Source organism: Simochromis diagramma, unplaced genomic scaffold (genome assembly GCF_900408965.1).
Source record: "Simochromis diagramma unplaced genomic scaffold, fSimDia1.1 OVJJ01000205.1, whole genome shotgun sequence".
Classification (NCBI taxonomy): Eukaryota; Metazoa; Chordata; class Actinopteri; order Cichliformes; family Cichlidae; genus Simochromis; species Simochromis diagramma.
Window position 1 is genome coordinate 12,938,968 of NW_024386782.1, and position 27,663 is coordinate 12,966,630.

General features: G+C 42.8%; 2 protein-coding genes across 7 annotated transcripts; both read left to right on the forward strand.

Annotated features, from left to right (window-relative positions):
* Positions 1 to 3: 3 nt before the first annotated feature.
* Positions 4 to 19,613, forward strand: LOC120727572 (transcriptional repressor p66 alpha-like). 6 transcript variants are annotated; one of them, XM_040021916.1, is made up of 11 exons: positions 4 to 176; positions 9,187 to 9,701; positions 11,326 to 11,458; positions 11,697 to 11,825; positions 13,564 to 13,641; positions 13,750 to 13,869; positions 14,115 to 14,294; positions 16,148 to 16,406; positions 16,946 to 17,367; positions 17,467 to 17,725; positions 18,231 to 19,613. In XM_040021916.1, the coding sequence occupies exons 2-11, from the start codon at positions 9,190 to 9,192 to the stop codon at positions 18,368 to 18,370; spliced, it is 2,232 nt and encodes a 743-aa protein (XP_039877850.1). In that variant the 5' UTR covers positions 4 to 176; positions 9,187 to 9,189; the 3' UTR covers positions 18,371 to 19,613. The 6 variants fall into 6 exon arrangements, with proteins under 6 accessions (XP_039877850.1, XP_039877855.1, XP_039877854.1 ...); XM_040021921.1 differs by having other exon boundaries at positions 17,467 to 17,590; XM_040021920.1 differs by having other exon boundaries at positions 5 to 176; positions 14,139 to 14,294.
* Positions 19,614 to 22,275: 2,662 nt separating this feature from the next.
* ndufa13 (NADH:ubiquinone oxidoreductase subunit A13) lies at positions 22,276 to 26,931 on the forward strand. The gene is made up of 5 exons (XM_040021932.1): positions 22,276 to 22,408; positions 25,272 to 25,350; positions 25,449 to 25,520; positions 26,003 to 26,072; positions 26,704 to 26,931. Exons 1-5 carry the CDS (start codon positions 22,315 to 22,317, stop codon positions 26,821 to 26,823), a joined length of 435 nt encoding a protein of 144 aa, XP_039877866.1. The 5' UTR covers positions 22,276 to 22,314; the 3' UTR covers positions 26,824 to 26,931.
* The last annotated feature ends 732 nt before the right edge of the window (positions 26,932 to 27,663 follow it).

Sequence of the window (27,663 nt, forward strand, 5' to 3'; positions counted from 1 at the left end):
GCAGCGGCTCCATGTGTGTTGAGGCGCATTATTTGGCAACAGACGCGGCAGCGGGGAGGGCCGAAAAAAGAGGATATCCCCTGGATTTCAAAAAAAGCAACGATTTATCGAGGTTAACTGCAGATTAAACATTCCTTGGTCGACCATCGGCGAAGAACGGGAGACAAAGCTACCGAGTAAGTTGACTTATGTGAAGCTGAAGTTTTTTTAGTGAGGGGATCGAGAGGAGCCTTTTATTCGGACTCGTCGAGAGGAGCCAGGTTTTCCTCCACCTATCTGTGACGATAAAGAAGCTGATGGGCTGTTGAAAAGTAACACTTCTCCGCAGAGCCAAAGGTTGAGCACTGGGGAGGAGAAGAGGGGGGGCTCGCTCAGCCAAAATTTCTTTTATTTAATGTTTCCTCAGGAGCACCGGCGAGTAAATGTGATGGCTGGACTTGATTTGGTGCGGTAGAAGTCGTTTAACGAGGTAAGGATTACAACGTTACATCGCCAGCGGCTCGACGGTCGTCGGCGGCGGCGGCTCAGTCCGTGGGCCGGTCGATGAAATTTATGAGTTCCGACTCGAAGGTTTTTCCTCGGGAGGGGACAGACAGGTAAACCGTCCCGGTGAGCCTCCTGAAGCCGCACTTTTAGGGCAGTATCGCGAAAGTTTGGGGGTCCTTTTTGAGCTCGACGGCTGTCCCGCATCGGGGGTGCGAGCCAGGTCAACGATTCGGGCTCGGTTCTGGTTGTGTGTGGGGGTCATGTTGACGAGCGGCTTGCCCCGGCTCGGAGGACTTTCAGTAGTTTGGCTTAAAGTGTCCGGCAGCCGCTGGTGGTCACACACACCGAGTGCCTTTATCCGAGCTAAAAGTGGCTTCGTGTTTTTGTTTGTGCGATGTAGCTAATGTTAGCTCGCTAACTAATAACACGCACACCTCCTCCGAGGCGGTGTCAATAATAAAAAAGCCGGCTAGTTGCACATGTAAGTGTGGGCTGGGTTTAGTTTTTAAAGGGCTGAGTTTGGTTTTTTGGACTGTGTACTGGCGGCTGGAAACGTTAATGGTGGACGCCGCTGCCCGCTTTAAGCCCCGTGGCACCAGTATTGGTTCTGCTATCTGGTAGCTAATCTTCCTACTTCTCTCTGTGACAACCGTAGTCTTCCTCCTCTTAAAGCTGAACACACACACACTCTCACACACACCGCACACACTCCCCTCTCTGTCTCTTCCTCTCAGCCAGACAGGAGCACGCACGCACACACACAGGCGCGTGCACACATTTCCACAGCACGAGTTTTTGCAGCGCTTCGGGACAAAGCTGTGGGCTCAGGATTTCTGCCGTCACACCAGTTCGCCGCTAAATTCGTGCCGTCCGTTCATGCGGACGCGCTGAGGTGGATTTAAAACGTGGGGATATCTAATGGCTGAACGTGACGGAAGCCGGCGTTGCTCATGGTGTGTGCAGCGAGCCACACGCGGACTGACGCCGTGTTGTGACGGCACTGGTTACTCTTGCTTAGTCGTGATCGTGTAGCCTTTAATTGGTTAATTAATTAATTAGTTTTGCAGTTGATTGATTTTCAGCGTCTTATTGCATACCGTCACCTGCAGAGGACATAGCTGACTAATGTCTGCTGACTTGTATCAACTTGCTTTCCAAGTAGCATTAATGCCTGAAAGTGTGAGCCACAATCAGAGTTACTGCAGTGAAGTTCTCCTTGTTAAGCTACATAATCGTCTTTTATTCATTAAAAAATTAATTATTATAAAATTAAGACTGCTTGTGAAAATGATCCAAAAATCTACAAATATGTGGTTAAATGCTACTATTGTAAGACTAAGACAGCTATAAAAAATAAAATAAAAAAAATCTAGGTTTTCTGTCCGATTCCTATCAGTTTCTGTTAGTTCTCATTGCAACACAATGCAGCCACTTAAAAGTCCCATGCATGCCATGTAAGCTGGGGATGGCATTGTGGCAAAAGCGAGCTGCTGCTTTTAGGAGACTTTTATTGCCTCTTTGTGGTGATCTGGAATGAACCCTCGCTTGTTTGTGTGAACAAAGGCCCTGTAAAGCATTATTTACATGTCAACAGTGTGCAGGTTGCCTTTAGTGAAGGGGGCAGTCAGAGGAGAGGGGAGCGCTTTGGCTGTTGAGCTACCTGTCCTTCCTGTGTAGAAACTGTGCATCTGCAGCGTGATGCAGTAGTAGTAGTACTATCCACCCCAGAGTGATTGTGTTGTTTGTATTCAAATGACAAGACTGAGTGAGTCAGAAACAGCGCATGAATTTTCAGCCATTCCAGAAAGCACTGTTCCAGCGATGTCTCTCTCACACACACAGACACACAAGGCTGGTTCAGGGCTGTTGTGCAGTCAGCTACTGTTCTGTAAAGGGTCATCTGCTAGCCACATTTCGAGCTGCTCCACATAACTACTGGGGGTCACAGGGCGACCTGTTTGGTCAAACATCAGAGACGTCATCAAATACGTGTGGAGCAAGTTGCTCCCTAATTGCCTTTTCAGTCCGTTTCGTGTAGATGCTGCCGTGTGAAGCTCTGATCTCTCAAGATCTGAAGTTATTTAACTGAGCAAGTCAGTGACCCACAAAAGTGAGCTTTGGCCATAACTAGCTCCAAAGCAACATCTTATTTAAGCATACACCTCCGATGACATTATTCTATTGTGAGTGGGGCCGCGAAGGTTTTGCTTTTTAGTTAGTGCACGGACACTATCATTGCTATCATTTGTTATTCTGACAGATGCAACCAGGTAATGGAAACGAATACTTTGCTGGTTCAGCAGTTTTCCAAGGTAGAGTGGCCGCATAGTTGCACGGTTTCCTGAAGCACCCGTGTGATGTAGAAATATGTGTTCACAGGGTAAAAGGTCTCTCGGTGGGTAAATAAAGTGCTGAACACATACTGCATGTAAAGGTGGACATCAGTGATAATTGAGAGCAAGGCTGCTGGTGTGAGTGAAGATGATTGACTGATAGCTGACAGGATCAGTGTGATAAATAACTGCCTCATAGCAGGAGAAAAAGACAGAGAAGACAAAACCCTGATAGTGGTAGGAACCTGATGCTATGTTAAAGTAGCACTTTGCAACTTGATAATGTGGCAGTGATCACTGTGATTTAATTACACTCCAGTTGTTAATGAGATGATTGGGTTTGATTGGAGAAATGTCACAAAAAGGATTCAAATGTTTATCAGGCATTTGAGACAGCTGACCAGAGTTGGATTGGCAACTTTCTGGACACTGAGTCAACTTGCATATGTGCCGTTCGTATTACTGTTGGTCAGGCGTCTTACACGGATGTATGGGCCACGTCAGTTCTCATTAATGGTCACTTATAGTGACATGGGCAGGACTTGTTAGAGGACCAGTCTTGTGGGCATTCTTGTAGTGTGCACATGGAAACCTCCAAAGCACAACTAAATGTTGGAAAGCACAGTGTGCACACGGCAACTTTATTGGAAAAAAAATCAAAATTGTCATCATTTTGGAAAATGTGTCTCTGAAAGCAGCAGCGATGCCGTGTTTTCCTACATTGTTGTGTCCCTGTAAAACTGGAAGACCAACTGAAGTCTAGTTTTACAATTACAGACTTGTGGCTTTAGGACGAAACTGCAAGACATTACATTTTGCAAAACCTGCAGAATCTTGGATTAACTTTGTTCTTCAATGTCATTAAATTACAGCTATTTATGTTACCCTTTTTTAAAAACACTGATAAAGAGTTTTAGTAATGCAACGACAGTGTGCTTTCAGATGTTTTTGTCTAATATCTAATGGGCTTCAGTTGGGTGGCTCATGTGGCTCTTTTAGATTAGCACCTACTCTGCTCGACTCGAATAGGTTTCGGTCGTTTTCCATTACAATTGAATGCCATCACACTGTGAGTATGCGGCACAAAACAACACAACAATCGTCGTTGGTGGAGAGTGTCGGTTAGTGTGGAGTCTTTTTCCTTGTATCCGGGGTTCAAAAATGGCGAGTTTGATTCTTGCAAAGGAGTCTCTCTCATGACTCATCCAATGACATCACTCTCTGGCCAGTCAGTGGCATGCAGTCTGTTGACATTACATTTTCAGCTCGCTTAGAACCCTGGCTAAGTAGATACTAGCAAAGTACCAGGTACTACCACCTAAGTGTCGAGTAGAGTTGAGTCGAGTAGGTACTAGTGGGGGAAAAATGGCGTTATCATTCAAGGACAGAAAAATGTAACTTCTTTTCACCAGACACCAAAGGGACAGTGCAGCTTCTGGTCGAAATCAAGTGAATGTTTCTACTTTGGGAAGAAATGCAGATGGTAAACTTTTGGTCTGGTGAAAATGTACTAAAGAAGTGACAATCAACCAGTCAGCCCAGCCCGTGAGAATTATGAGCGCGATCTCTCGCTGTGCTGTCAAGTCTTTGCAGTGTCGTTTAATGCTGTTTGAGGATTTCCATCTGATTTGAATATTTAACAGGATAATGTTGTATACAATGTGATTCAGATCATACCATGACACTAATCACTCCGCCTGCTGCTGTAACAAGTGTAATATTGAAGTGGACAGTGTAGCTTTTCCTCTTTGTGTGTGTGTGCGTGTGTGTGTGTGAAAAGTGAGCAGTTAAGTTTGGCTATATAGCCTGAATTTGTGAGACATGTAAAGTTCAGTTTTGCTTTCGGTTGCTTTCAGAGGTTTTGCACTGGTTGCATGTGATGTCAAGTTCTTGGGTGGGAGGTGGTATGCTCCACCGTGTGTGTGTGTGTGTGTGTGTGTGCGAAGAGGGTTTGAAGGAATTGTGTGTGTAAACTGCCATGAAGATGAAATGTGAAACCTGCCAGCCATTAAAGATCCCCCATTACAAAGATGGGGTCAGTGCCCGTGTAAGGTTGGTGCGGGGATGGGTGGCGTTCCCCATGTCTAATTCCTTCCAGCAGCATCATTTCACAGCTATATGCGCCAGAAATTAATAATGTCATCACAACACCCCACCCCCGCCACACCACACACACAAACACACATACGCACACACTGTATAATGGCCGTCAGTGTGGAAGCCCTGCGCCTGCTCCAGCACCTGAAGGGTTAAAACCAGCTTCAGCTTCTCTCTGTCACACACACACACACACACACACACACACACACACACACACACACACACACTGACAGAGTCACACACACACACACACACTGACAGAGTCACACACACATACACACACACACACAAGCTAACCGGTTTAAACCGGTTCTCAGGAAAAGTGCTTTGTGTGTCCCACTGAATCCTGGGAAGGGTCATGTCATGTGTGTCTCAGTGATGTCAGAGTATTATAAAAACTTAGTCAGCTCTCTGCTATCAGGTGATTGCTCTGCATGCTGCATTGTCACCCTGCGTGCATTTTGTATGTGCGCATGATGGATACATTAAGTGCGCTCATTGCTCGCCGCCATAGCCGTTGTGAGAACAGGAAGGGGAGGAGGGGTTGGAAGCGCATACGGTGTGTGTCACGGAGAAGTACTCCAGGTTGTAAGGGTTAATTGTAGCGAAACCCCCCCCCCCCCCCCCCTTCCCACACCCTTCCAAAAAAACAAAACAAAAAAAGGAACGTAGCTTCCTGTGGCGCGTCGCTGGGCAGACTGAGGGCCTCCACAGTCCTGGGAGGACTGGCTCTTGATTCTGTAACATAAAGACATAAATATGCATAAGTACATAACTGCGGTGCGCTGCTGCTTCTTCATGCTCTTCCAGCAGAGAGCAAGATCCTTTGTGCATCTCTGAATGTGCTGTCTGTTTGAGATCCTGTGAACTTTGAGCACAGGTTGTCTACTCTCTGTGTGTAGCATGCCATATGGATCAACATTTGCCTTTTTACACATTCAATAATAACCAATTCAATGAGTGTGTACACAGTGAACAATAGCGAGCCTTACCTGGCTTTTTGCTATTGCTCTGGATATAAAAATTTCTGAGTAAATCCTTTGTGATCATATCACCAGCATCATTCTTGTACCAAACTACAGTATGTAAGTCCGCGGCATAATCAGCACCACTAGTAATGGAAATTATGAGTCATATTCTGTCCTTATAATTGCACAGTATACCTATATTTAGGCATATTGGTGTTTAGATAATACAGCATCGTGTGTACTTGATGGGGCAGAAAACACCTCAGAGGCACGTGCCCAAATCCAGAGTCATCAGTGGGATGATTGACCCTTTTGTAAGTCTTTTCTTAGTGCACAGGATGCTATTATGGATAAATGGGTCAATATCCACTGATATGAAAAGTGCATCAGAGATGTACAGCCAAACAGTTTGATAGGCCATTATCAAAACCATCAGCATGTATTGACTGATGTGGAGTATCTGCCGTCTTCCCGTGCGTCCGCTCTCGTTTCTGACCCGACTCTGAGTGATTCAGAGCAGCTACTGTAGGGATAATGTGTGACACTATGTGCCATGTACTGGTGCACTTCTGCGAGGGCACAAGTGCACTCTGTAATGCTCGTCCGCCTGACAGAGCGAGCCGCTGTATGTCCTCATCTCCACTACCGCTGCCATGTCAACATCTGGTGGGGATTGAATCTGGTGTTCAGGGGATATTGGACAGTAATGGATATGGTGCACCACTCAGAAAGAGTTGTATACGCATCGTGAGCTCCTCGCAGCCAATGAAAAATCCCTCCACGTGAATACGTACATTTCTAAAATATGTGGATTCATGAGTTGTTATGAATATTTGAACAGAATTCATGCTCCAGTGAATTTTCGCTCTACCCCAAGTCCCTTTAACTCTGATTTGATTACGATGTTGTCATAGATGTTTTATCTCTCTGCAGCATTTTTTTTTTCTCTTTGCAGTCTTTCAAAAGACCTTTCTGCTTCTCTCGAGTGCATTTTTTTGATTTTCTATTTTGCCCTGAACACTTGAGCACTTTCTGAGTACGCCCATATTTTTCCTAGTGTCCCCCTTTCTCCTGGCTTTTAGTTTAGACTGAGATTTGGAGAATGGGATGTTTTGGAATTATACTTGAGTCAACATCTTGGCTATGTGACCGTGATAATCCAAGATGTTTTGTCTGGGTGCCATTTTTAGAGCATGTCCCCTGCAGCTGGTTCAAGGTCAGTCTTGTCTGCGTCATTATTGAACGACACGAGGACAATCGCAAATGCAGTTGGGGTAAAATAGACGCCTTAATTTATTATTGGGTAATAGACCTGCAGGTTTCTCCTACCGTGTTAGCCTTGTGAGAATGACATGTGACTTGGACTAGAGCCTAAATAAAAGGGGCTCTGTTATTTTTCTTCTCACAGTTCATCATAACCTTTATCTGTCTTACTCTGTGCCTTGGTGCAGCCCCTCAATTCATCCACTGTCTGAAATAAGCTGTTTTATCACCTTTCCTTATAAGATAGCTTTCTTCTGATTGGCTGCCCCTCACTAACAGGAAGTTTGAAGAGCAGCTGGGTGAGGCTGCTGCGCTTGCAGTCAGAGCTGTGTGCCTGAGATTACCACATTAAGGATGTGCGATCAGAAGAAATTAAAGTTCCGGCAGCACTTTATTAATTGGCCGACATATTTTACCTTATAGCTCGCATCAGGGTCACTGTAAAACATCAAACACTACACGCTCAATAGGATAAATGCAGAATAGATGAAATGGAAAACAACCAGTCACTGACAGAACACTTCAATACATCCAATTTGCGAGTGTAGTCTGTCTGTCTTTTGGAAACATTCCTCAGATTTTGGGCCATACTGATGTGTCACACAGTTGCTGTAGATTTTTGTAGCTACACATCCATGATGTGACACCCCCCCTCCCGTTCAGTGAACTGATTGTCATGTTTAACCAGTCAGAAACCAGTTTGAGCTTTTATTTGAGCTTTGTATAAGGGTACACTGATCATAAAATTAAGCCATGCTCAGTTAATACTGTGGGATCCAAAGCGTGCCAAGAGAATATCCTCCATACCATTACTCTATGACCACTGTGAATCAGTGGTATAAGGCAGGATGGTTCAATGCTTTCATGTTATTTAGTCTGACCCCACCATCTGATTGCTGAAACAGAAATCGAGCCTCATAGAACCAGGCAGCCTCCTATTGTGCACTTTCAGTGATCCTGTGTGACGTCTCAGTTTACTGTTCTTAGATTCACCCGGTGTGGTCTTCTGCTGCTGTATCAAATCTGCTCGAAGGTTTGATATGTTGTGCATTCAGAGATCCTCTGCATACCTTGGTTGTAACAAGTTAGTGTTGCTTTCCTGTCAGCTCAAAGCAGTCTGGCCATTCTCCTCTGACCTCTGGCATTAACAACGCATTTTTACTCCGAGAACTGCTGCCCACGGGATATTTTCTCTTTTTCGGACCATTCTCTGTAAACACTAGAAATGGTTGTGTAGGAAAATCCCAGCAGTTTCTGAAATACTCAGGCCAACCCCTCTGGGAGCAACAGCAACGTTACATTCAAAGTTACTTAAATCCCCTTTCTTTCTCAATCTGATTCTCAGTTTGAACTTCAGCAGATTGTCTTGACCATGTGTACATGCCTAAATAAACTGAGTCGCTGCCGTGTTGAGTGATTAGATAACAGTGTTAATGAGAAGTTAAAAAGGGCTGGCAAGTGTAAAGTCACATAAAGATCTGCCAATGAGGCGGCAATACGGCTGTGCCTAATATCATACGATCATAGTCAGTCAAGGCAAAAAGGGAGTGTCCAGTGGAAAACAAGGTGGTATGTGACGCAGCCATGAGCTGGAAAAGTGCAGCTGAGGGGTGGTGTTTAAATTTTGTCTCACCCAACATCAGACATATCCACTCAAAACACTTTGAGGTAGTTTATTCACATTTTTTAAAGTTTTTATTTTTATAAATATATCTTTACGTTGACCCTGATGTAGGCCATAAGCATGTGACTATAAATGGGTAATGTAAATTAAATACAAGGACTTTCACTTTCAGTTCTTTTGGAAATGGAAATATGATTTTAAAAGTTCTGTTTTTTTGACTGAGTAGAATCTTAAATATACCTAAGTGGTGTTTTCCAACTTCATACAATAAAAATGGACATTTCCTTTTACTGGAGTTTTTATGCTCCCTATTTTCAATGTAAACTTTTTTTGTTTTCGTGTCATTTTGGGATCCTGCTTGACTATTGAACACGTCACGTAACACTGTTATTCTTCTTCTTTCTATTTACAGGGGATGTCTGAGGAGGCTGTCCGCCAGACACGCAGCCAGAAGAGGGCGCTGGAGAGGGAGGCTGCCCCACAGTCTGTAGAAACCTCCGATGCCGACAATGAAAGCAAAAAACCTAAACTGGACCCGTCTGAATCGCCAACGCAGACACCAACTAAACCTAAGCCTGACCTTATTCTGGCACAGGATGGTCAGAGCCGGACTAGGCCCGGATTAGAGCATGACAAGGAGCAGGAGCAGGATCAGAGCCCTTTGCCGTTATCTTTAGTGTTACCCTTGACCTCCCAGCCGGTGAAGGATGATCGGAATTGGTCCCAGAGACAGGAGGTGGTCGAACCCGGCTCAGACAATCGGACTGACTGCAATGACAAAGCAAGGGCAATGGATACAAGGAGCCGCGTCCGGCAGGCGGAGCCAAAGGCGTCCGGCGGCATGCTGGCCGCAGGGGAAGTAAAGGCCACTATTAAGGTTGAAGTTCAGACAGGAGAGCAGCCCGTGGACATGAGCACCACCAAAGGGTGAGAAACGGTTCACAGTAAACTCTGTTCACTTGTGACAAGCACAAAAATAATAATGTGAAGGTGCCTTGTGGCTTTTCTGAAGCACTGCCGGCTCCTCGTCTAGACTTTTTGTTCTAAAAACCCACTTATGGGGTTTTAGAAAAGGACAAATGGCACCTTGTTTGAATATGAACAGGCTAAAAATGTTTCAAAGTTACTTTTGTAATCCTGCTGCGTGTGTGTGTTAGTGTGTTTGTGGCTCAGAGGTGATGCTGAACTTTTGCTCTACCTCCATTTTCCCCCCTCTCCACCACCTGAACCCTAAAAACTCCCCGAACACAAAATGAAGCCGTGTGTGTCACAAACTGGTTCCAGCCGGTTGTTGCCATGGTTTCCACAGTGGAAGGAACAGTGAGGGGAGGGGGAGGGGGGGAGAGATGGGAGGAAAAGTGAACGTGTCACGTGATGATGACTTTGAGGTCACGTGACTTCTTTGGAAGAGAAGTGATTAATCCACAGGAAGTGATGATGGCGCTAAGCCCTCAGGAGAGACTAATACACACATGAATAAACACACAGACACACACAAAAGAAAAAGACGGCGAGGAGAAGAGACGGGCCGCGTGTCGTCATTTGTTGACTTTACCAAATTCTTATGCTTCACAGAAATGCATAATCTGTGCAATCATAAGGCCTGTCTTATTTTAACAGGAGCATTCCTCCTGCCCTTCAGTCTTTGAGTGCCACTAGTCAAAGTATTTAGGTCATCTACTCTCACATATAGCCTGCAGCTCAACTAGTCACTTTGCAGTAGGAGCTGTAAGTGTTTGGAGGGGAGGCCATGAGTAAAACGTGCATAACGATGTGGTTTTGTAGATAAAAGTGATGACTGATCCCAAAATTCTCCAAGATTTCCTTAGCGTGCCTTGTGTGACGAGTTTACGCGAATGCAGGTCAACTCTAAATGCTTCAAACGCCTGCCCACAGTATCCTGTTTCAACAGGAAATGCGTGCTCTCAAGCAGCCGTTTCATTGTGACTTAAAGACCTTCACCGGAGCTTTAAGTCAGTCACACCTTGCCCCTCCTTGGCATTTAAGCCTGTTCCCCTTGTTGCTGGTAAACCTTCGACATGAATAGAAGCTGTGCGGAGCGCTGTCTGGACTTGTTAGATTACAGCGAAGAGGATAAACCTGTGGTCATAAATTATATTTGTGGTTGAGGCGCAGACCTCCTTAAATACAGGCATTAGTAATGGCTGCCAATACTTGAAGCGGTCGAGTTGTGCTTTATCTTCTTTCAAACCGCCATACACGTTCTGAAGCTTCTCAACCTATCCGGATCTGCCACTGCGAACTCGAACGGCACAGCTAAATCCTGTCTTTAAACTCAAATCACATTTGTGATTTTTCACTGGGGATGCTGATGTTTCAAGAGTATACACATTCATGCACAACACATTCAAATGATGCATCTTCTGAATTTTGACTAGAATAGAGAGATGATAGAAAGAAGTGAAATGGTCAAGCTGTGGAGTTTATAACATCCCTCAAAGTACTGAAGGAACACACTGGATGTAATCCGGACAGAAACATCAATTTAAATGCTGTTATTAACATTTTTGTTTTGTTTTTTTTTGTCCAGGATTATAAAAAGAGAGAAGCGCCCTCCATCCCCTGAAGATGATGACGTCATCATTTTGTCAGATAATGACTCCCCTAGTCCACCGATGAACGGGCTCAGCCACTTTAAAGAGCTGGACACGGACTTGCTCATGGTGAGAGACCAAAGTCAGAAATCGTGCATTGGAAGAGAGAGCTCGAGACTCACTTAGCTGTGAGCTTTTATAGATTTTAGTACTGAGGGTGCAAGTTTGGACCTCAGAGATGTTGCACTGTGTGGTTAGAGGTGGATTGAGGACTCAGAGGAATCAGGGGATGTTGAGTCACCTGAAGGGATTTCATTTTTTTTGTAACGTGCGTGGTGTAAGTGCCGCTGTGCTCTGTTGAATGTAGAAGAGCAGCCCAGCTGAGAGGGAGCGTATCATTAAGCAGCTGAAGGAGGAGCTGAGACTGGAGGAGGCCAAGCTCGTGCTGCTGAAGAAACTGCGTCAGAGCCAAATTCAGAGGGACACTCTGCAGAAGGTAACTAGCAGCTTTCGCCCACATCAACACATCATTGCACTCTTCCACGTGTAGGGATGGATATTGATGGGATAATATTACAAATCTGCCAACAGGTCATTGATCTTTAGTGATTCTCTTATAGTTCCTGCACAGTTTTCTGTGGATTGTGAAGTATCCCAACGCTGTCACTAAAATCTCCCATAAATGTTACCATAATACAGTCAGTCTGACTGCATTTGAATGTGTTCATGTTGGCAATTGTATCGGTTTCTGATAATACAGCAATTAACAGTGATAAATCATTGAAAATCACATTTGTTGCCCTCTACATAAAAAAAACTAAACAAAAAACTCACTTTAACTCTTTAACATTTGTGCTCAGCAGACTTCCTGTTCAATAAGAATATAACCAGCTGAGTCGAGTCCCCTGAGTGTGCTCATTGACAAAACTTGTTCAGATTGATGCATGTATAAATCAGACGGCAGTTATTTGCCAACCTTCGACTCTCTGAGAGTTAGACTGCAACTGTTTGCAGAAAGGTTTGCCTCGTATCAGGTGACCTGTGCAATCACTTTGCGATCAAAAGTGGTCATGGGTGTGCAACACAATAAAGCTCTTTTAATAACCCCAACTTGCAATTGGTAGCCTATGTGAAAATTCAATACAGTCAGCAGAGGCAAGGGGGTTCCTGTCACTCATGTGACTGAGCCAGTTGGGAGGTCAAAGGTGTGTTCAGTGTTGGATGATTTCTAGGTTGAGCTGATTTAATGTACGGTCATTTGGCTAACACATATGACATCAGCCCGCTAGTTCATTATATTCAGAGTATTTTAATTCATTTATTGAATTTTCAGTATTGTGTTACACGCATCAGGTTAGAAAAATAAGTCAAGTCTAAAAGTTGTGTGAGTTTGTAAGGAAGCAACAGCAGCTACAAATTGGCCCTTAGCATTAAAAGCCTCTCCTACAATCTCTCACCTACAGCTTCAGATTATACGAGTCGTCTGCACATTTTCTTTTTCATTTGATGATAATTTGTTGTAAATGACTAAAGTCAAACTTGTCAAAGGTGGTGCACAGAAGGCAGAGAAAAGATGGGTCGAAAATGTGAAGCCAATGCAGAAGTGGCTAAAACCTGCATTCTTTCTAATGTCCAGCAGAGGGGCTGGGGGAGGAACACAATGTTCATTTTGTGATGTATACGTTAGGGTTGCTACTGCATGAGCGTGCAGTGTCTTTGATTTATGTGTCAAATCCATCCAAAATGAAATCGGATGAATCCAAAATGCTGCAAACAGCAGAGCACTGTCCAACGGCTCATGTCACTGTGGTAGGAATCTGTTGTTTACATACAGACTATGTGATTAAATACATTTATGAAAAACGTTGGTTACAGAAAGATGACACAACAAACCACACAAATCTGCAACTTCTATTAAGTAAAACTGACAGTAACCATGACAACAGCCTCATAATTATTACATAACAAAATAAATAAACGATTTTAAAAAGTGATAACGACTCTCGGTCAGGTTTTATTCAAATATATAGGTTAAAGCCATGATAACTGTTGAATAATGCAGGTGATGCCTTGATGGTGCAGATAAACCATGTGTTACATGCAGTTCATGTCGTTGTCAGGGACAGCCGCTGTTTCTATGTTGATTGACGATGCGATTTGGTTCATCTAAGCTTGTGCTGTTCAGCAGAGTGAAGCATCGTTTCAGTTTAATATCTCTGTACGTTGTTTTTCAGCCCTCAGGTTTATCTGGCTCATCTGCTCCTCCTCCTCTAATTCGAGGAACAATTGCAAGCAGTAAAGGCTCTCCACAGGTTAATACATTAATATCACACATGCACATTATTTGTTTGAAAGCACATTTGCACTATAGTTGATGCCACTTCTCACGGTGTGTTTTTTCTTTTTCTTCTTTAAACCAGATTTTGACAGGGAGGAGTTCGGGTACTGTCATCCCTCCACCCCTGGTGAGAGGAGGGCAGCAGATATCGTCTAAACATGGCTCCCAGATCATCATGCCACCTCTGGTTAGAGGGGCACAGGTGAGTCATGGGAAAACTCATCCTTGTCAAGTTAATTATAGCCTGAAGGTGTTTCGTGGTAGTGTTGTCTTTTGCTCTAAGGAGACAGACTATAGGGAAAAGGTTATATTTAAACGTAGGACTTATGTTCTCTCTTTGCGCCTTCCTCTCTTTCTGTGTGTTCTTTGCTTTGGTGCTTTTTGATGTCCTTTCCTCGTCCTCCGCTACCTTTATGTCTGTGTTGCCCCTCTCATTGTCGTGGTTAGCCCATCTCTGTGTCTCCACAGCAGATTCAGGCTCTCCGCCAGCAGCAGCAGCAACAGCTGGCTGCCTCTGGAGGCTCGGGGTCTGGTCCTCCTCCTCTGCTGTTGGGTCCCCGGAACTCTGACGCCCAGGGCCAGAGAGGAATGATCCAACCAGGCCTCATCAGAGTCGGCAGCACGCTGGTTAGTATGTCACCGGTCCCTCAATGTAAAAAAAAAAAAACAAGAGTGGGCAGAGAAGTGATTCACTCTTCCAGGCTGGAAGCGTAGGATGTATTATACCATGAAGTTAAAGTTTTGTTACTTTGTCTAAATTTGATATGTGTAGAGTTCAAATTGCTCCTGATTATAACTGAGAAAGCTGTAGCCACTGCACGTTGGTGTATGTGTTGCCTTCAGCATTTAATATCACAAAGAATCCTAAATTTAACTGATGGGAATTCAGTCAGAAATCTTGAATGGTTCACTCAATAACTACTTTCTTTCATTGATTATCTACAGCGCTGAGGTGCAATCAAGTGTGCAGAATGTACAAAAAGTGAAGTCTAAACGGTTGGTTAGCTCACATTTAGTTTTGAAAATAAAACAAATAAGAACCCTTATCTACCAGTCCATAGGAAGCCGGGCTGTTAATGGAAACTGTTACTTGTAGGGGAAACAGGTTGACTAAGATGTACCGTCAGCCTGTAGATGTACAGTCGTGTGAAAATGAACACTGCCCATTTCAATAGAAATTCAGAAGGCATGTAGCAGCCTGATCAGATGCACTTGGTTAATTGATCATCAGTAAGCGTGAGCACCTTTATGAAAACGGGTTTTGGCAGTTTGCTGGTGTGGAGCATTCAGATGTGTGTGTGAACACACACAATGTCACAATCTACTCAGGAGTGGTCGTCCCAGCAAATTCAAGGTCAGACTGTGCAATGCTCAGAAACCTCAAAAAACAATGATGTGCTTTGGACAGACAAGGTCAAAGTGGAAATGTTTCACCATATTTAGCGAAAACCAAACACAGCATATCGGCATACCAACTGCGAAGCACGCTGGTGGAGGGGTGATGGTTTCCTGGTCACTGAGTGGAGTGTGAACACTTCTGTATACCAAAGTATTCTAGAGCTAAATGTGAGGCCGTCTATCTGACAGATAAAGCTTGGTTCAAGTTGTGTCATGCAACAGAACAATGATCAAATCTACAACGGAATGAGTGAAAAAGGAAAGAATCAGGTGTTGCAATGGCCCAGTCAAAGTCCAGACCTCAGGCAGACTGTGAAATGCTACGGTGGGACCTTAAGAGAGCTGTGCATAAATGAAAGCATGGGACAAAATTCCTCCACAGCAATATGACAGACTGAGGAAGTCATGCAGAAAATGATTACATCACGTTATTGCCGCTAAAGGAGGTTCTGCCAGCTTATTTTTCCACAGGGCTGCATTAGGTGGCAGACAGCAAGTTCTCCCAGTCCTCAATTAAATTTCGAAGAAATTGATTAATGTATCGTTCGAATAAAAACTCTGAAGCCTGTTGATGCTCAGACTCACAAACTGTGCTCAGGCAGATGATGCGCTTCATCACTCATTTGACCAGCTTAGCCTTGCTACTGAAGCAATAAATTTGAAACCTAGATTAGACTGTTCAGAATGTGTAGTTACTGCAATGGAGAGTTCATTTTGAGCCAGGCTAACCAATCGCAGAGAAGGGTCCTCTGGCCAGGACAGTTGGCCGTTAGGTCGGTGCCTCTTAAACAGGACACTTCTGACTTCAGGAGAACATGGCACAGTCACCCATAACAGACTTTTTCTGGAGAACGGGGAATAAAGTAGGTTGACCAACCAGGTGTGTGTGAAGTCAGCATCTTTGATAAATAGCAGGTATTTTTGTAGTCAGATCATCAGATGAGTTAGGTTTTTTTGTATTGTGTTATATTTGACATTGGCACAAATGTGAAATACATTGTGACAGAGCTTTGAGACACTATTGTGGTCGGGGCTGAATATTTACACCATGTGTTTCTTCCTGTCTTTGCTTGTTTACGCAGGCCTCTTCATCCAGTTTGAAGGGCTCTTCCCTAGGAAGCGGTGTGTCTGTGGTGGGTCTGAATGACTCTCCGGCAAGCCGTCAGGCTGCAGCTAAACTCGCTCTGCGGAAGCAACTGGAGAAGACACTCTTGGAGATCCCTCCACCCAAGCCACCTGCCCCAGAGTTCAACTTCCTGCCCTCTGCAGCCAATAATGAATTCATCTACCTGGTGGGACTGGAAGAGGTGGTGCAGAATCTGCTGGATACCATCCACAGAGGTATGTGTGGATTTTTAGCTTTTGGTGCTTTGCTTTGTTTTGTTGTTATAGAGGTGAACTGAGCTGTGGTTCAACAGAAAAATAATGAGACGTGATCACTAAAGGCATTCATAATCAGGGTTGCCAATCGGTCTCCTTTTGCAGCAATTGGGTTTTAACAGTTTGTTCTTTTTATTTTGTATGGTAGTAAAACGAGTATCTCTGGCTACACAGTAATTTTGTGGTATCACGATCAGCTTTGGGAAATATTGATAGACATTTTGGGGCAAGCAAGCAATTAACTGATTAATTAGGAAAATAACTGTCATGTTCCTCAGTAATGAAAATGAAAATAGCGATTAGTTGCTGTCCTCCCCCTGTTACTAATTGGCCTGCTTATTTTTGTTTCTATTGTTCCTTCCGAGTGAAGACATCTCCACTATCACCCAGGATTTAAATATCTGTCTGCTTGTGTCTGTTTTTCTTCAGTGCTTATTTGATGCCACACTGCTCTGTCTTTGCTCATTGCCTCTGGGCTTCCTGTCTCTGTTTCCAACCAGGAAAAACGGGTGTAGCCCTGCCCAAGCCCACCATCAGAGAGCCTTTCATCTGCAGCCAGTGCAACACTGACTTCACCTGCCGTTGGAGGCAGGACAAGACGAAAGGCGGGGCGGTGCTCTGTGAAGACTGCATGTCATCTAACCAGAAAAAGGCTTTGAAAGCTGAGCATACCAATAGGCTGAAAGCCGCCTTTGTCAAAGCACTGCAGCAAGAGCAAGAAATAGAGCAGCGTATAATTCAGCAGACATCCTCACCAGTCTCCCACAGTACCTCATCATCCGCTTCATCTGCCTCTTCATCACTGAAGGCAGAGCATCTGGTGGCTCAGCAGCTGAAGCAAGTTCAGGCCAGAGTGTCCTCCCTCCAGCACCACCACCAGGCCAGCCGAGGAAACCTCATTCATCATCACTCCATCAAGCAGGTTGGAATCAGGTTTTGTTCTCTTTTTTTCAGAGAACACCTGTAGAGTCAAAGCTGCCGTAGCTCAAACAGCCTTTTTGTGTCTCCCAACCTCCCTCAGAGCTCACAGGGCCACCTGTCCCACGGTGTCTCATCAGTGGGGGTGAGAGGCATCCCCCACTCCTTTTCCTCCTCCTCCCAGCTGCAGAGCGCAGTGGCGGCCGCGGCTTTGGTCAGCCGGCCAGGTAAGCACGCCCATGTTTCCCACCGCTCTGTGCAGAGTTCAAAGGTGAGCAGCAGTGGAATCCGCGGCCACAGGATTATCAGCGGAGGTAGTGCCTCATCCACTGCATGGAAGAAGCAGAGCAGCAGCAACACAGGTAGACTCGCATTAATACCAGCCCAACTCTGACGCCTGACATCTGCTCTCTCTCAAATTCCTGTCTGGTCCAAAAGCAATCCTTTGACACCCCAAATCCAACTTTTTTTTTATTTTTATCATTAATTTGTCTTCTTTCTAAAGAGAAAAAAATTGTGATCACTGTAATCTTACACATTAGAAAGAAAATGACGAATAGGAAATGTTTTCGGACAAGGCACCCCCCACCCCACCCCCACCCCTTCTGGAAATTAATCTGTTTTCCTGCTGTAATCCCTCAGTTTGGTGGTTTTAATACTTTTTCCTGGGTCTCACTACTGTGTGTTAGATTAGCGCATAACTCTCATTCGTTTTTCCTTGGTGTCTGTCCGTGCGTTATGGGGCCGTGGGTGGCTTTACATTCAGGTGTTACACAATCATACAGTGTTTTTCGAAGTCATTAGACGTAACGCCGCAGTTCTTTTCCACGCCCTGACCTGACCTGCCGCTCTGCTGCATGTTCACAGGAGTGACCATGGCCTACGTGAACCCCAGCCTGACGGGTCACAAGACATCAGCCACAGTGGACGCTCGCCAGAGGGAGTACCTGCTGGACATGATCCCCTCTCGCTCGTCAATCTCGCAGACTGCAAACGCGTGGAAATAGTCGAAGCCGTACTCCGCTACTCATTTACTAGTTTTTGTCCAAAGTTCCTCAGCTCCAATAATACGGTCCACAGCGCCCCCGCAGGACTTGTTAAGCAATTACAATCTCTCAAAGTGAAGAAACGTTCCTTAATTAATACCTTTGTATGATTCTTGTTTTAGTTTTGCTTATTTTCTAATGGGTTTTTTTTTCTTCTTTTGGGGTTCATCGTTATTTGATAATTGTGCAGAAACCATTTTGATTTGACTGGGCAGAGAAGAAAATACTTGAAGGGCTTCCTCTGGGCTCTGTCCTCCAGACAGGGTCGTTCAAATGATGATGTACGATAGGAGGTTATGTCTGCTGCGAGTACCTTTGATAAAAATAAGAGTTCTGTTTGAGGCTTGTTAGCCCTTTTCTGCCATGATGTGGGTGAAACGCACCCAACCTTTTGACACTTGAATAGTTGTATCACACCCAAGAGTTCACGTTCGACAAAATACACATTTATTTTAAGTAAAAGCAAAATAACCAAGTTGTAAAATTTTCATTACACCACCCATGTAGTTAAAGGTTTGAATTTACTTTGTATTTACCGTAAGTTATTTTTGTGTTTTTTGTTTTTCCTTTATTTCTTTCTTTTTTTTTCTTTTCTTTTTTTGTAATTTGGACTGATGTTTAAGATCACTCAGTATAATGTGGTTTCCACAAATGAAGATTATTCTAGCTTTGTTTTTTCTTCTTTCTTTTTTTTCCTTTTTAACAGCATGCCTATCCTTAAGCCCATTTTGCACCTTAGCTGAAGAAGCGTGGTGTCATTGCTTAATTCATCTGTAATTACCATCTGTAATTTGCTTATTTTATATTGTCAACATTGTAAGATTATTTTGAGTGTTACATCATCACTGAGAAAATGCAAAACTCTGAAGGAGCTGAATTCGCCACACTGGAGCCAGAAATCTTGCCTCCGATATTTATCCATTGTCCACGTGAGACACGGGCTACATGTAGCCTCGACTCAGTCCTTAAAGGAAACATCTTCCAGCTTCCTGGATTACACAGTTAAAGAGTTGTGTGATCACACAATTAAGATTAAGACTCTGGATTACACAAGACCATTGTTATCTTGTGCCCCTCACCATAATGCATAATTTCTCTGCTTTCCAGTAATCTTAATTGCAATGTACAAAGTTATGTTTAAATTTATTTGGTTTACTTTTTTCCTAGCTCCTGAAAGAAATAATAAAAAATATTACATTTTAAACTGCTGCTTTCGTTTGCTGCTTTGGGATATCACTGCCTCTGTGACATTTTTGCTCTTATGAATTTCGATTCTAGGCCCATATGTAATCAAATCAAATCAAATCACTTTTATTGTCACATCACATGTGCAGGTACATTGGTACAGCACATGTGAGTGAAATTCTTGTGTGCGAGCTTCACAAGCAACAGAGGTGTGCAAAATACAATAATGTAAACAAGCAAAATACAAGAATGGCTACATCTGAAACTAATAAATATATGTACAATATATAATAGTATATGCATTTCTGGATGTGTATACTAAATATTTTTCTACGTGTGTGTGTGTGTGTGTACACATATTTTACAAATTAAATAGAGTAAACAATAAATAAAATATATAAAATAAATTAAATAAAATATACAGAGTGAGACATGTGCAAAACAGTGGCATTACTGTACAGTATGGAGTGCATAATGTTAAAGTTCCAGTAGTGAAGCTGAGGTGTCTATGAAGTGTTCAGCAGTCTGATGGCCTGGTGGAAGAAGCTGTCTCTCAGTCTGCTGGTACGGGACCGGATGCTGCAGAACCTCCTTCCTGATGGAAGTAGTCTGAACAGTTTATGGCTGGGGTGACTGGAGTCCTTGATGATCCTCCCCGCTTTCCTCAGGCACCGCTTCCTGTAGATGTCTTGGAGGGAGGGAAGCTCACCTCCAATTATCCGTTCAGAGCACCGCACTACTCTCTGGAGAGCTTTGCAGTTGTAGGCGGTGCTGTTGCCATACCAGGTGGTGATGCATCCAGTGAGGATGCTCTCAATGGCACAGTGATAGAAGGTCCTGAGGATGCGGGGGCTCATGCCGAATCTTTTCAGTCTCCTGAGAAAGAAGAGGCGCTGCTGCGCCTTCTTCACTGTTTTGTTTGTGTGTACTGACCACGTAAGATCCTCAGCCAGGTGTACGCCAAGGAACCGGAAGCTGCTCACTCTCTCCACAGCAGCGCCGTTGATGGTGATGGGGGTGTGTACTTCTCTGCACCTCTGGAAGTCCACTATCAACTCCTTTGTCTTTGCGACGTTGAGGGTGAGATGGTTGTCTTGACACCAGTGGGTCAGGGCGCTGACCTCCTCCCTGTAAGCTGTCTCATCACCGTTGGTGATAAGACCCACCACTGTAGTGTCGTCCGCAAACTTCACAATGATGTTGGAGTTGTTAGTGGCTGTGCAGTCGTAGGTGTAGAGTGAGTATAGGAGAGGGCTCAGTACACACCCCTGTGGAGCACCAGTGTTCAGTGTGACGGGGGATGAGGTGATGCTGCCCAGTCTGACCACTTGGCGTCTGTCAGACAGGAAGCTAAGGATCCAGCTGCAGAGGGAGCTGCATGTATGTTGTTAACAAATATCTACTCATTCACATGGTAGCAACTATGCATGTAGATGTGGTCAGGATGACCTGCTGAAGTTTAATTTGAGCGTTAGAATGAGGAAGAAGGGTGATTTATTTATTTTTATTTATTATTTTTTAAGGGACTGAATGCAGCACAGTTGTTGGTGCCAAACTGGCTGGCATATTTCACAAACTGCTAATCTACTGGGATCCAGTGAGCAGCATTTCTGTTGAAGAAAATACTCCATTAAAATTGGCCAATAGAAGATTAGAAAAATATTGCCTGGGCCGATGAATCAAGATTTCTTAAGATGTTGGAGTCAGAACTTGGTATAAACAACATGAATTTATGGATCTACACTGCCTTGTATCAGCAGATCAGGCTGATGGTGGTGTCTTGATGTGGGGGATGTATTCTCTGTGCTCTTTATGCTCCAATGTACCAACTGTGCATCATTTAAACATCACAGCCTACCTGAGTATTGTTGTTGACCATATCCGTACCTTTAAAACCACAGTGTGCCCGCCTTCTGATGGCTGCTTCCAACAGGGTAACACATCATGTCACAAAGCTCAGGTCATCTGTACTCAAATGGCCTCTACAGTCACCTGATCTCAATCCAACAGAGCAGCTTTGGGATGTGGTGAAACACACCACATCCCATTTTATACTGTCATGTCAATATGGCTCAAAATCTCTGAGGAATGTTTCCAGCACCTTGTTGAATCTGTGCCATGAAGAATTAAGGCAGTTCTGAAACTTGACACGAGGGAGGCGTAGCTAATGGCCCCTCTGGTGTTTCAGTCCAAAATTAAACAGGTGAATCTAAAATCAAAGCCAGCAAGAAATCACATGATGAAATGGAAATATCAACAAGCAACCGTGATGCTTGTTGATATTTCAACAAGCATTTTTCTTTTGGCATTTTTTGCAACATGATGTTTTTAGGAAATCCATCTTTGCTTCTATACACTTTTTAAGTACTTTTACTCAGATTCAGGGCATTTCTTTGTTATAGAATATTTATGTTTTTATTCTGTTATTTGCATTATAGTTATCACTTTACCACATCAACATAAAAAAATGAACATTATGTAACATTTTTATAAAATATATGTTAACATTACAGTTGGATATAATATAATATAATATAATATAATATAATATAATATAATATAATATAATATAATATAATATAATATAATATAATATAATATAATATAATATATGTCCGAACATGTGGGGGCGCTGGAGCGCTGCTACAGTTTTTCTCTACCAGAGAAGAAGAGTGTCTTCAGGGACGTCACTGGCGTGTTTTGGAGGAGGTTGGAGGAAGATGGCGGGGTCCAAGGTGAAGCAGGACATGCCTCCTCCGGGAGGCTATGCTCCCTTTGATTATAAGAGAAATCTACCGAAACGAGGACTTTCGGGTACATACGCCACACGCTCACGTAGCCAGACATTTAGATTCATTCAGCAGTTGTTAAATGTTGGATAGTTTATGTGATATTTGCTGGTTACGCTAACCCGTTAGCATAAATACAAAGATCCAAGATAAGATAAAATGTGTATGCGGGGTCTTACATTTAATCTTGTTATTAAAAGGAACATCTTCATTAACAGCACGACAACAGTTGTGAAAGTGTTTTTGCAGCAGAGCAACATTTTAATGTGAATTGTTATTGACAGGTTTAGAACGACATGCTAACTAGCTAACACAGGGAGTCGTTTAATTTGCAGGTTCAGTTAACGTGATAATGCCTACTGTTAAACGGAGGGTTAGGTTTTATTTGATGAAACTATTCTAGCTGTTCTATCGTTTGCTGCTTGGTTAACAGTGTTAAAGCCGTAAAATCAACTACTTGATTAAGTTTAAGTTAATTGATTAAGATGATCTCTTAGGACAGCGTAGTCTGAAGTGGTATTCAGGAATATTTCTTCAGATTTCTTGAAGGGCATTCAAAGCTCTTCTTTGAGTGTTTCTGTCCCCTTTTGTTCTGTTCTCAGTCAACATGATCCCACACTGCTTCAGTAATGTTGAGGTCTGAGCTTTTGGGAGGCCAGTCCATGGCTGATAGTGTTCCACTACTGTGTTTTTTTTTTTTTTATACAGGCATGCATTTACAGCACATACTAAAAGACCAGATTGTATTGCACGATGGGTCAGAATCCAACCACACTTCTTTACTGTGTTCACAAGGTCTTTACACCACTGGCTGAAATGCAGCTCCAAAGCATGACAGAGCCTATATCCTGTTTTACATATGGCTGTAGACACGCTAATGTACCTCTTTCATGGTCTCCTCTCTACATGTTGACTTGATTTGAAGCTAAAATTTCAAATCTGGATTTATCACTCCACAAGAGACGTTACCACTGATGATCAGCCCAGTTCTTGGGTAATCTGACATACCTGAGCCTTTCCTCCCTGTTTCCTTTTATTAGGAATGGCTTCTTGACAGCCAACCATTGAGACCTAACGTTTGTGCCTCTGTTAACCTGCATTAAAAATGTCTGCTGACACAATTTCCGATTAGGCTTCAGTGAACAGTAGATGGATTAGTTGAAAGGTCAGATTGATCTCTCAGATCCTGTGTCATTTCTTACAGGGGTGACTTTCAGATGTGGTTCATGAGCTGTAAATATTTTTTTTTTAGACCTGACATCTCTGTTGTCCTCCACTTATTAAGTTTCCTGGATTTTTTTGTTTGTTTGTTTTTTAGGGCACACTGCACAACATTCTACAATATGCCAAGCTTTCAGCTCTTTGAGAATGAACTTGTCGGTGCAAAAATATTTGATGTTTATCAAACAGTGTTGTCTTTCGGAGTTTTGTTGTACATTCAAGTAAAAGAATAGAAATGAACATTTGGTTTTTGTTACAGGCTGCTAGTAACAAAATGCATAAAGATACAATTTAAAATGTGTTCTTTGGTAAGTTGTCTGTTATGTGCAGACACAGCACCGTTGCATCCCTTGAGTTAAGTGCATTTTTTTTGTGTTTTGATTTATTCAAAGCCCAGTGTTAAGTGGCTTAACAAACACAAGAAACATTCCCTTGACAGTGGTCGGGTACAAGGACTGAAAATTATTGAAAAAGCAGCCATGTCCAAAGAAAAGCTTGGATAGACCTTCAGAAAGCCTGGAGAATGATTGGTCAGACTACTTTGCAAATTACAAGAAAGGCTGGCTCCTTGGAAGAAAATATAAAGAGCTCAGGCGCGCCTCAAGACTCTTGCACAGCTCTTTACGTTGGGGCACAATAATTGGTACAAAACTCTCTTAGTGACAGTAACGTTATATAGATGATTTCAAATTAAGCTGACTATGAATAAAAGTTATTTTAATGTGAACCCAAAAAGAGACTTTATGCCAACACTACACATCAGAATACACTGCAACTGAAAAGCACTGCAAAGAGTTTCAGAGAGCAGCAGCTACAGAAACAGTGACTTTTAGACGCTTTTATCTAAACTGTCCCACCTGCGTTTGAGTTGTAAAACCTTACTTGCTTGGCTTTTGGCTGGTAAGTAAAAATATAAAGTGTAAAAAGTATAAAATGCATATAAACACTGTATTAAACTCCATGACTAGATAGTGGTTGCAGTAAGAATGCTATACATATTAATGTTAAGTGTTAAATTAAGATTATTTCCTGTTTGTTACTCCAGCACCTGGATTAGTTTCGTCATGTGAATAATGGGTTAATCTGAAAAAACAGGAAAAATGTTTTAATGGAACCTCATTAAGTTGGTTTGTGAAATCTTCACACATTTTTCCTCCCTATACCAAAAAGTGTGTGGTAATATCCATTTAATGGTAATTTTATAAGGCGTTGTAGGGCAGTACAGGACACTGAATTTTAGCACCACTTACTTGACAGTATCGAGAAAGATCTGAAATGAGTCTCAAAGAGGCATCAGTCAGCAGTCGCAGTCTGATGACTTTATATCACAGTGAAACTGCTTTAAAATGAAGCGTACTCAGGTTTTCCACATCTTCGACATGTAATGATGGGAATTTATTTCCAAAGTTGCGGCCGAACGCAGGTGACACCGTATGTGAATGTCAGCTCCTCCAACAGGGTCTGATGTTGTTAAAAAGCAAATTCTCTGATGGATATTTCAATGAGTTCTCCTGTATAATACGTTAGAACAGCATAAGCCTGTGCAGCTATTATTATAGTAAATGCTTTAATACATATGTAAACTTACTTAAGCTACTTAAAGATGTTAAAAATGTGCATTAATACTCAATATTGTTCTGTTGCTTCATTCATTCTTTAACCTGCAGGATATAGTATGTTTGGCATTGGCATTGGCATCATGGTCTTTGGGTACTGGAGGCTATTCAAGTGGAACAGAGAGAGGAGGTAAGAAATGTCAAGGAATTGTGATGTGGTTTTGCTCACTGTCACACCTGTGTGCACTGCTCAGTCTCAAACTGTGTGTGCGTGTTTGTGTGTTGCAGGCGACTGCAGATTGAAGAGCTGGAAGCCAGGATAGCTCTGATGCCTCTGCTGCAGGCAGAGCATGACCGAAGGTGACTGAGCACTTTTGTGCATGCTTACTATGATTTTTTTTTTTCTTTCAATGGTGTTTACAACAATAGACTGTATATAATAGTTAGACATAGGCAGCCAACCAACGTTTAGATCACCTAAATGTTGGTCTGTAATTTTCTGTTATGAAGCCTCAAACTGAGGTGTTTCTCCTTCCTGACTCCCAGATTGACTTTCATTGACAAAATGGCCTCAATGGTTTGTTCAGTACAAACACAAACTACAAACTGAGTCCCTAAACACATCAGGAAAGTGTTTACTGGGGTCTCAGAGGAATTTGGGAATGCTTTGGGGTTTTTTTTCCAAGCACAGGAGTCGCCCTCTGCTGTCCATTAGAAAGAATGCAGATTGAAGGCCATTGACCTTTTCAGACACATGAACTATGTCCATCTTTTATACTGCCTAAGCTTGCAAACACAGGTCAGCTGTTTAAATGCTGAGCTGAATGTTGTGTCTGTGCTAGGGCCTTACGGATGCTGAGGGAAAACTTGGAAGAGGAGGCAGTCATCATGAAGGACGTTCCAGGTTGGAAGGTAAGAAGTTAAAAAAAATCAGTTGCTCCTGCTTATTCATTATTTTTTAGTCATTTATTACTTTTTTTCATATACAGCATCTTTATGATATAATTATAGAGAAGAATTTTTCATGACCTGTCCAACATTATTTAATAGATGCCTTTTCATTAGTTTTTAATATACTTGATGTTTTCATTTTTGAAACAGTTCAGACACCAAAGAAGAATCATACTATAAACATTTGCATTTCGTATACAAATATTAGCTGAGATAGGTGCGTACAGTCCAACACAGAAAAGATGATTGACTTTTCCTCTTAAACGCACTGACCGACAGTATTATTTTCAGCTGTTTTGTAAGCATAACACTTATCTAGATTTCCCACCTACCTTACTTGCTGTGAGCCTGCTGAGATGCAAAGGTTAACCTGAGACACAATTTAAACAACCCCGTACTACTGCAGCTGAAAGGAAAAAATAAATAAAGGAAACTTCAAAAATCCAAGTATGTTTGGGTAAAAATGCAAAGTGAAAATACATAAGACTCAGTAAACAGGGTAACAAATGAATCTATATTTTAGTTCAGGTCTGTCGCTGAACTTCAGCGTTCCTGTGTTGATGCTGACTGTGCATCTTTTTAACCCGTGCAGGTTGGCGAGAGAGTCTTTCACACAGACCGCTGGGTCACCCCTCTGTCAGAGGAGCTGTTCAACCTCAGGCCCCGCGAAGAGCTTTTGCACAAGCGTTTCGGCTTCCTGTGGTACGTGTGAGCACCACCGAGACCACCAGCATCCCGAGCTCCTCCACCTGGACCTGTGTGGTTGTTCACTTCAGCTTGTAAATGTTCCAAATTAAAGTGTCTGTTTTTCTGTACCTGATCTTGGCTTCTGTGTCAGTTCTTTAATTTAGGCGAAACTAAAACTACTTATGTCAGTACTGTTTCAGATATTTATCATCATACTTCTACTCCACTGCATTTTATAGCCATGTAGTGTACTTTATTTCTTATTTCATGAAGTTGACTGTTTATTTTTCTACAGGAACTAGCACAGTACTAACACACCTCTACCAGCTGTGACATCCAAATGCTTGATATTTATTTAAATAATGAATTAATATACTTAAATATGAATCCTTATTTTGTATTTTTAGTACATGTAACTCAGTGCTCAAGCACAAAATCTACTAGTCTGAAGCTCTGCCTTTGTAAAATGTGACACCACACGTGTGCAAAGTACAGGAAGATGAGTTTGGTGAACTACAGTGTGGAGGTCAGTGCACACTGACAAAAGTGAGCCACTGCCTGATTATCAGCTTTCCAAACTGTGAGGTAGTAGATTAGCTTTTATTTCACTGATCAAATTACACTGAAGATTAAGACAAAGTTGTCCAATTACCTTTTTAGATGAAGCCATTATGAAACCACAAAAAGTACAGCGGTGCATCCTGTTAAACTTGTTTGTCCTAATTTACAAGACAAACCAGCAGCCTTCATGTTTGCATAGTAAACAAACCTGCTGGACTTGTTTCATGTGCCTGTGTGTCAGTGTGCGCAGTCGGCTGCATTTGTCACGTACACATTGGGTCAGAAGTGCATCTTACACTTTTGC

Bases quoted from the DNA above. Each gene is read 5' to 3' on its own strand.
- LOC120727572 (XM_040021916.1), top strand. From the start codon at position 9,190: ATGTCTGAGGAGGCTGTCCGCCAGACACGCAGCCAGAAGAGGGCGCTG. The intron at 13,870-14,114 runs GTGAGTCATGGG...TGTCGTGGTTAG, and splicing joins CTCTGGTTAGAGGGGCACAG to CCCATCTCTGTGTCTCCACA. The intron at 14,295-16,147 runs GTTAGTATGTCA...TTGTTTACGCAG, and splicing joins TCAGAGTCGGCAGCACGCTG to GCCTCTTCATCCAGTTTGAA.
- ndufa13 (XM_040021932.1), top strand. From the start codon at position 22,315: ATGGCGGGGTCCAAGGTGAAGCAGGACATGCCTCCTCCGGGAGGCTAT. The intron at 22,409-25,271 runs GTACATACGCCA...TTTAACCTGCAG, and splicing joins ACCGAAACGAGGACTTTCGG to GATATAGTATGTTTGGCATT. The intron at 26,073-26,703 runs GTAAGAAGTTAA...TAACCCGTGCAG, and splicing joins AGGACGTTCCAGGTTGGAAG to GTTGGCGAGAGAGTCTTTCA.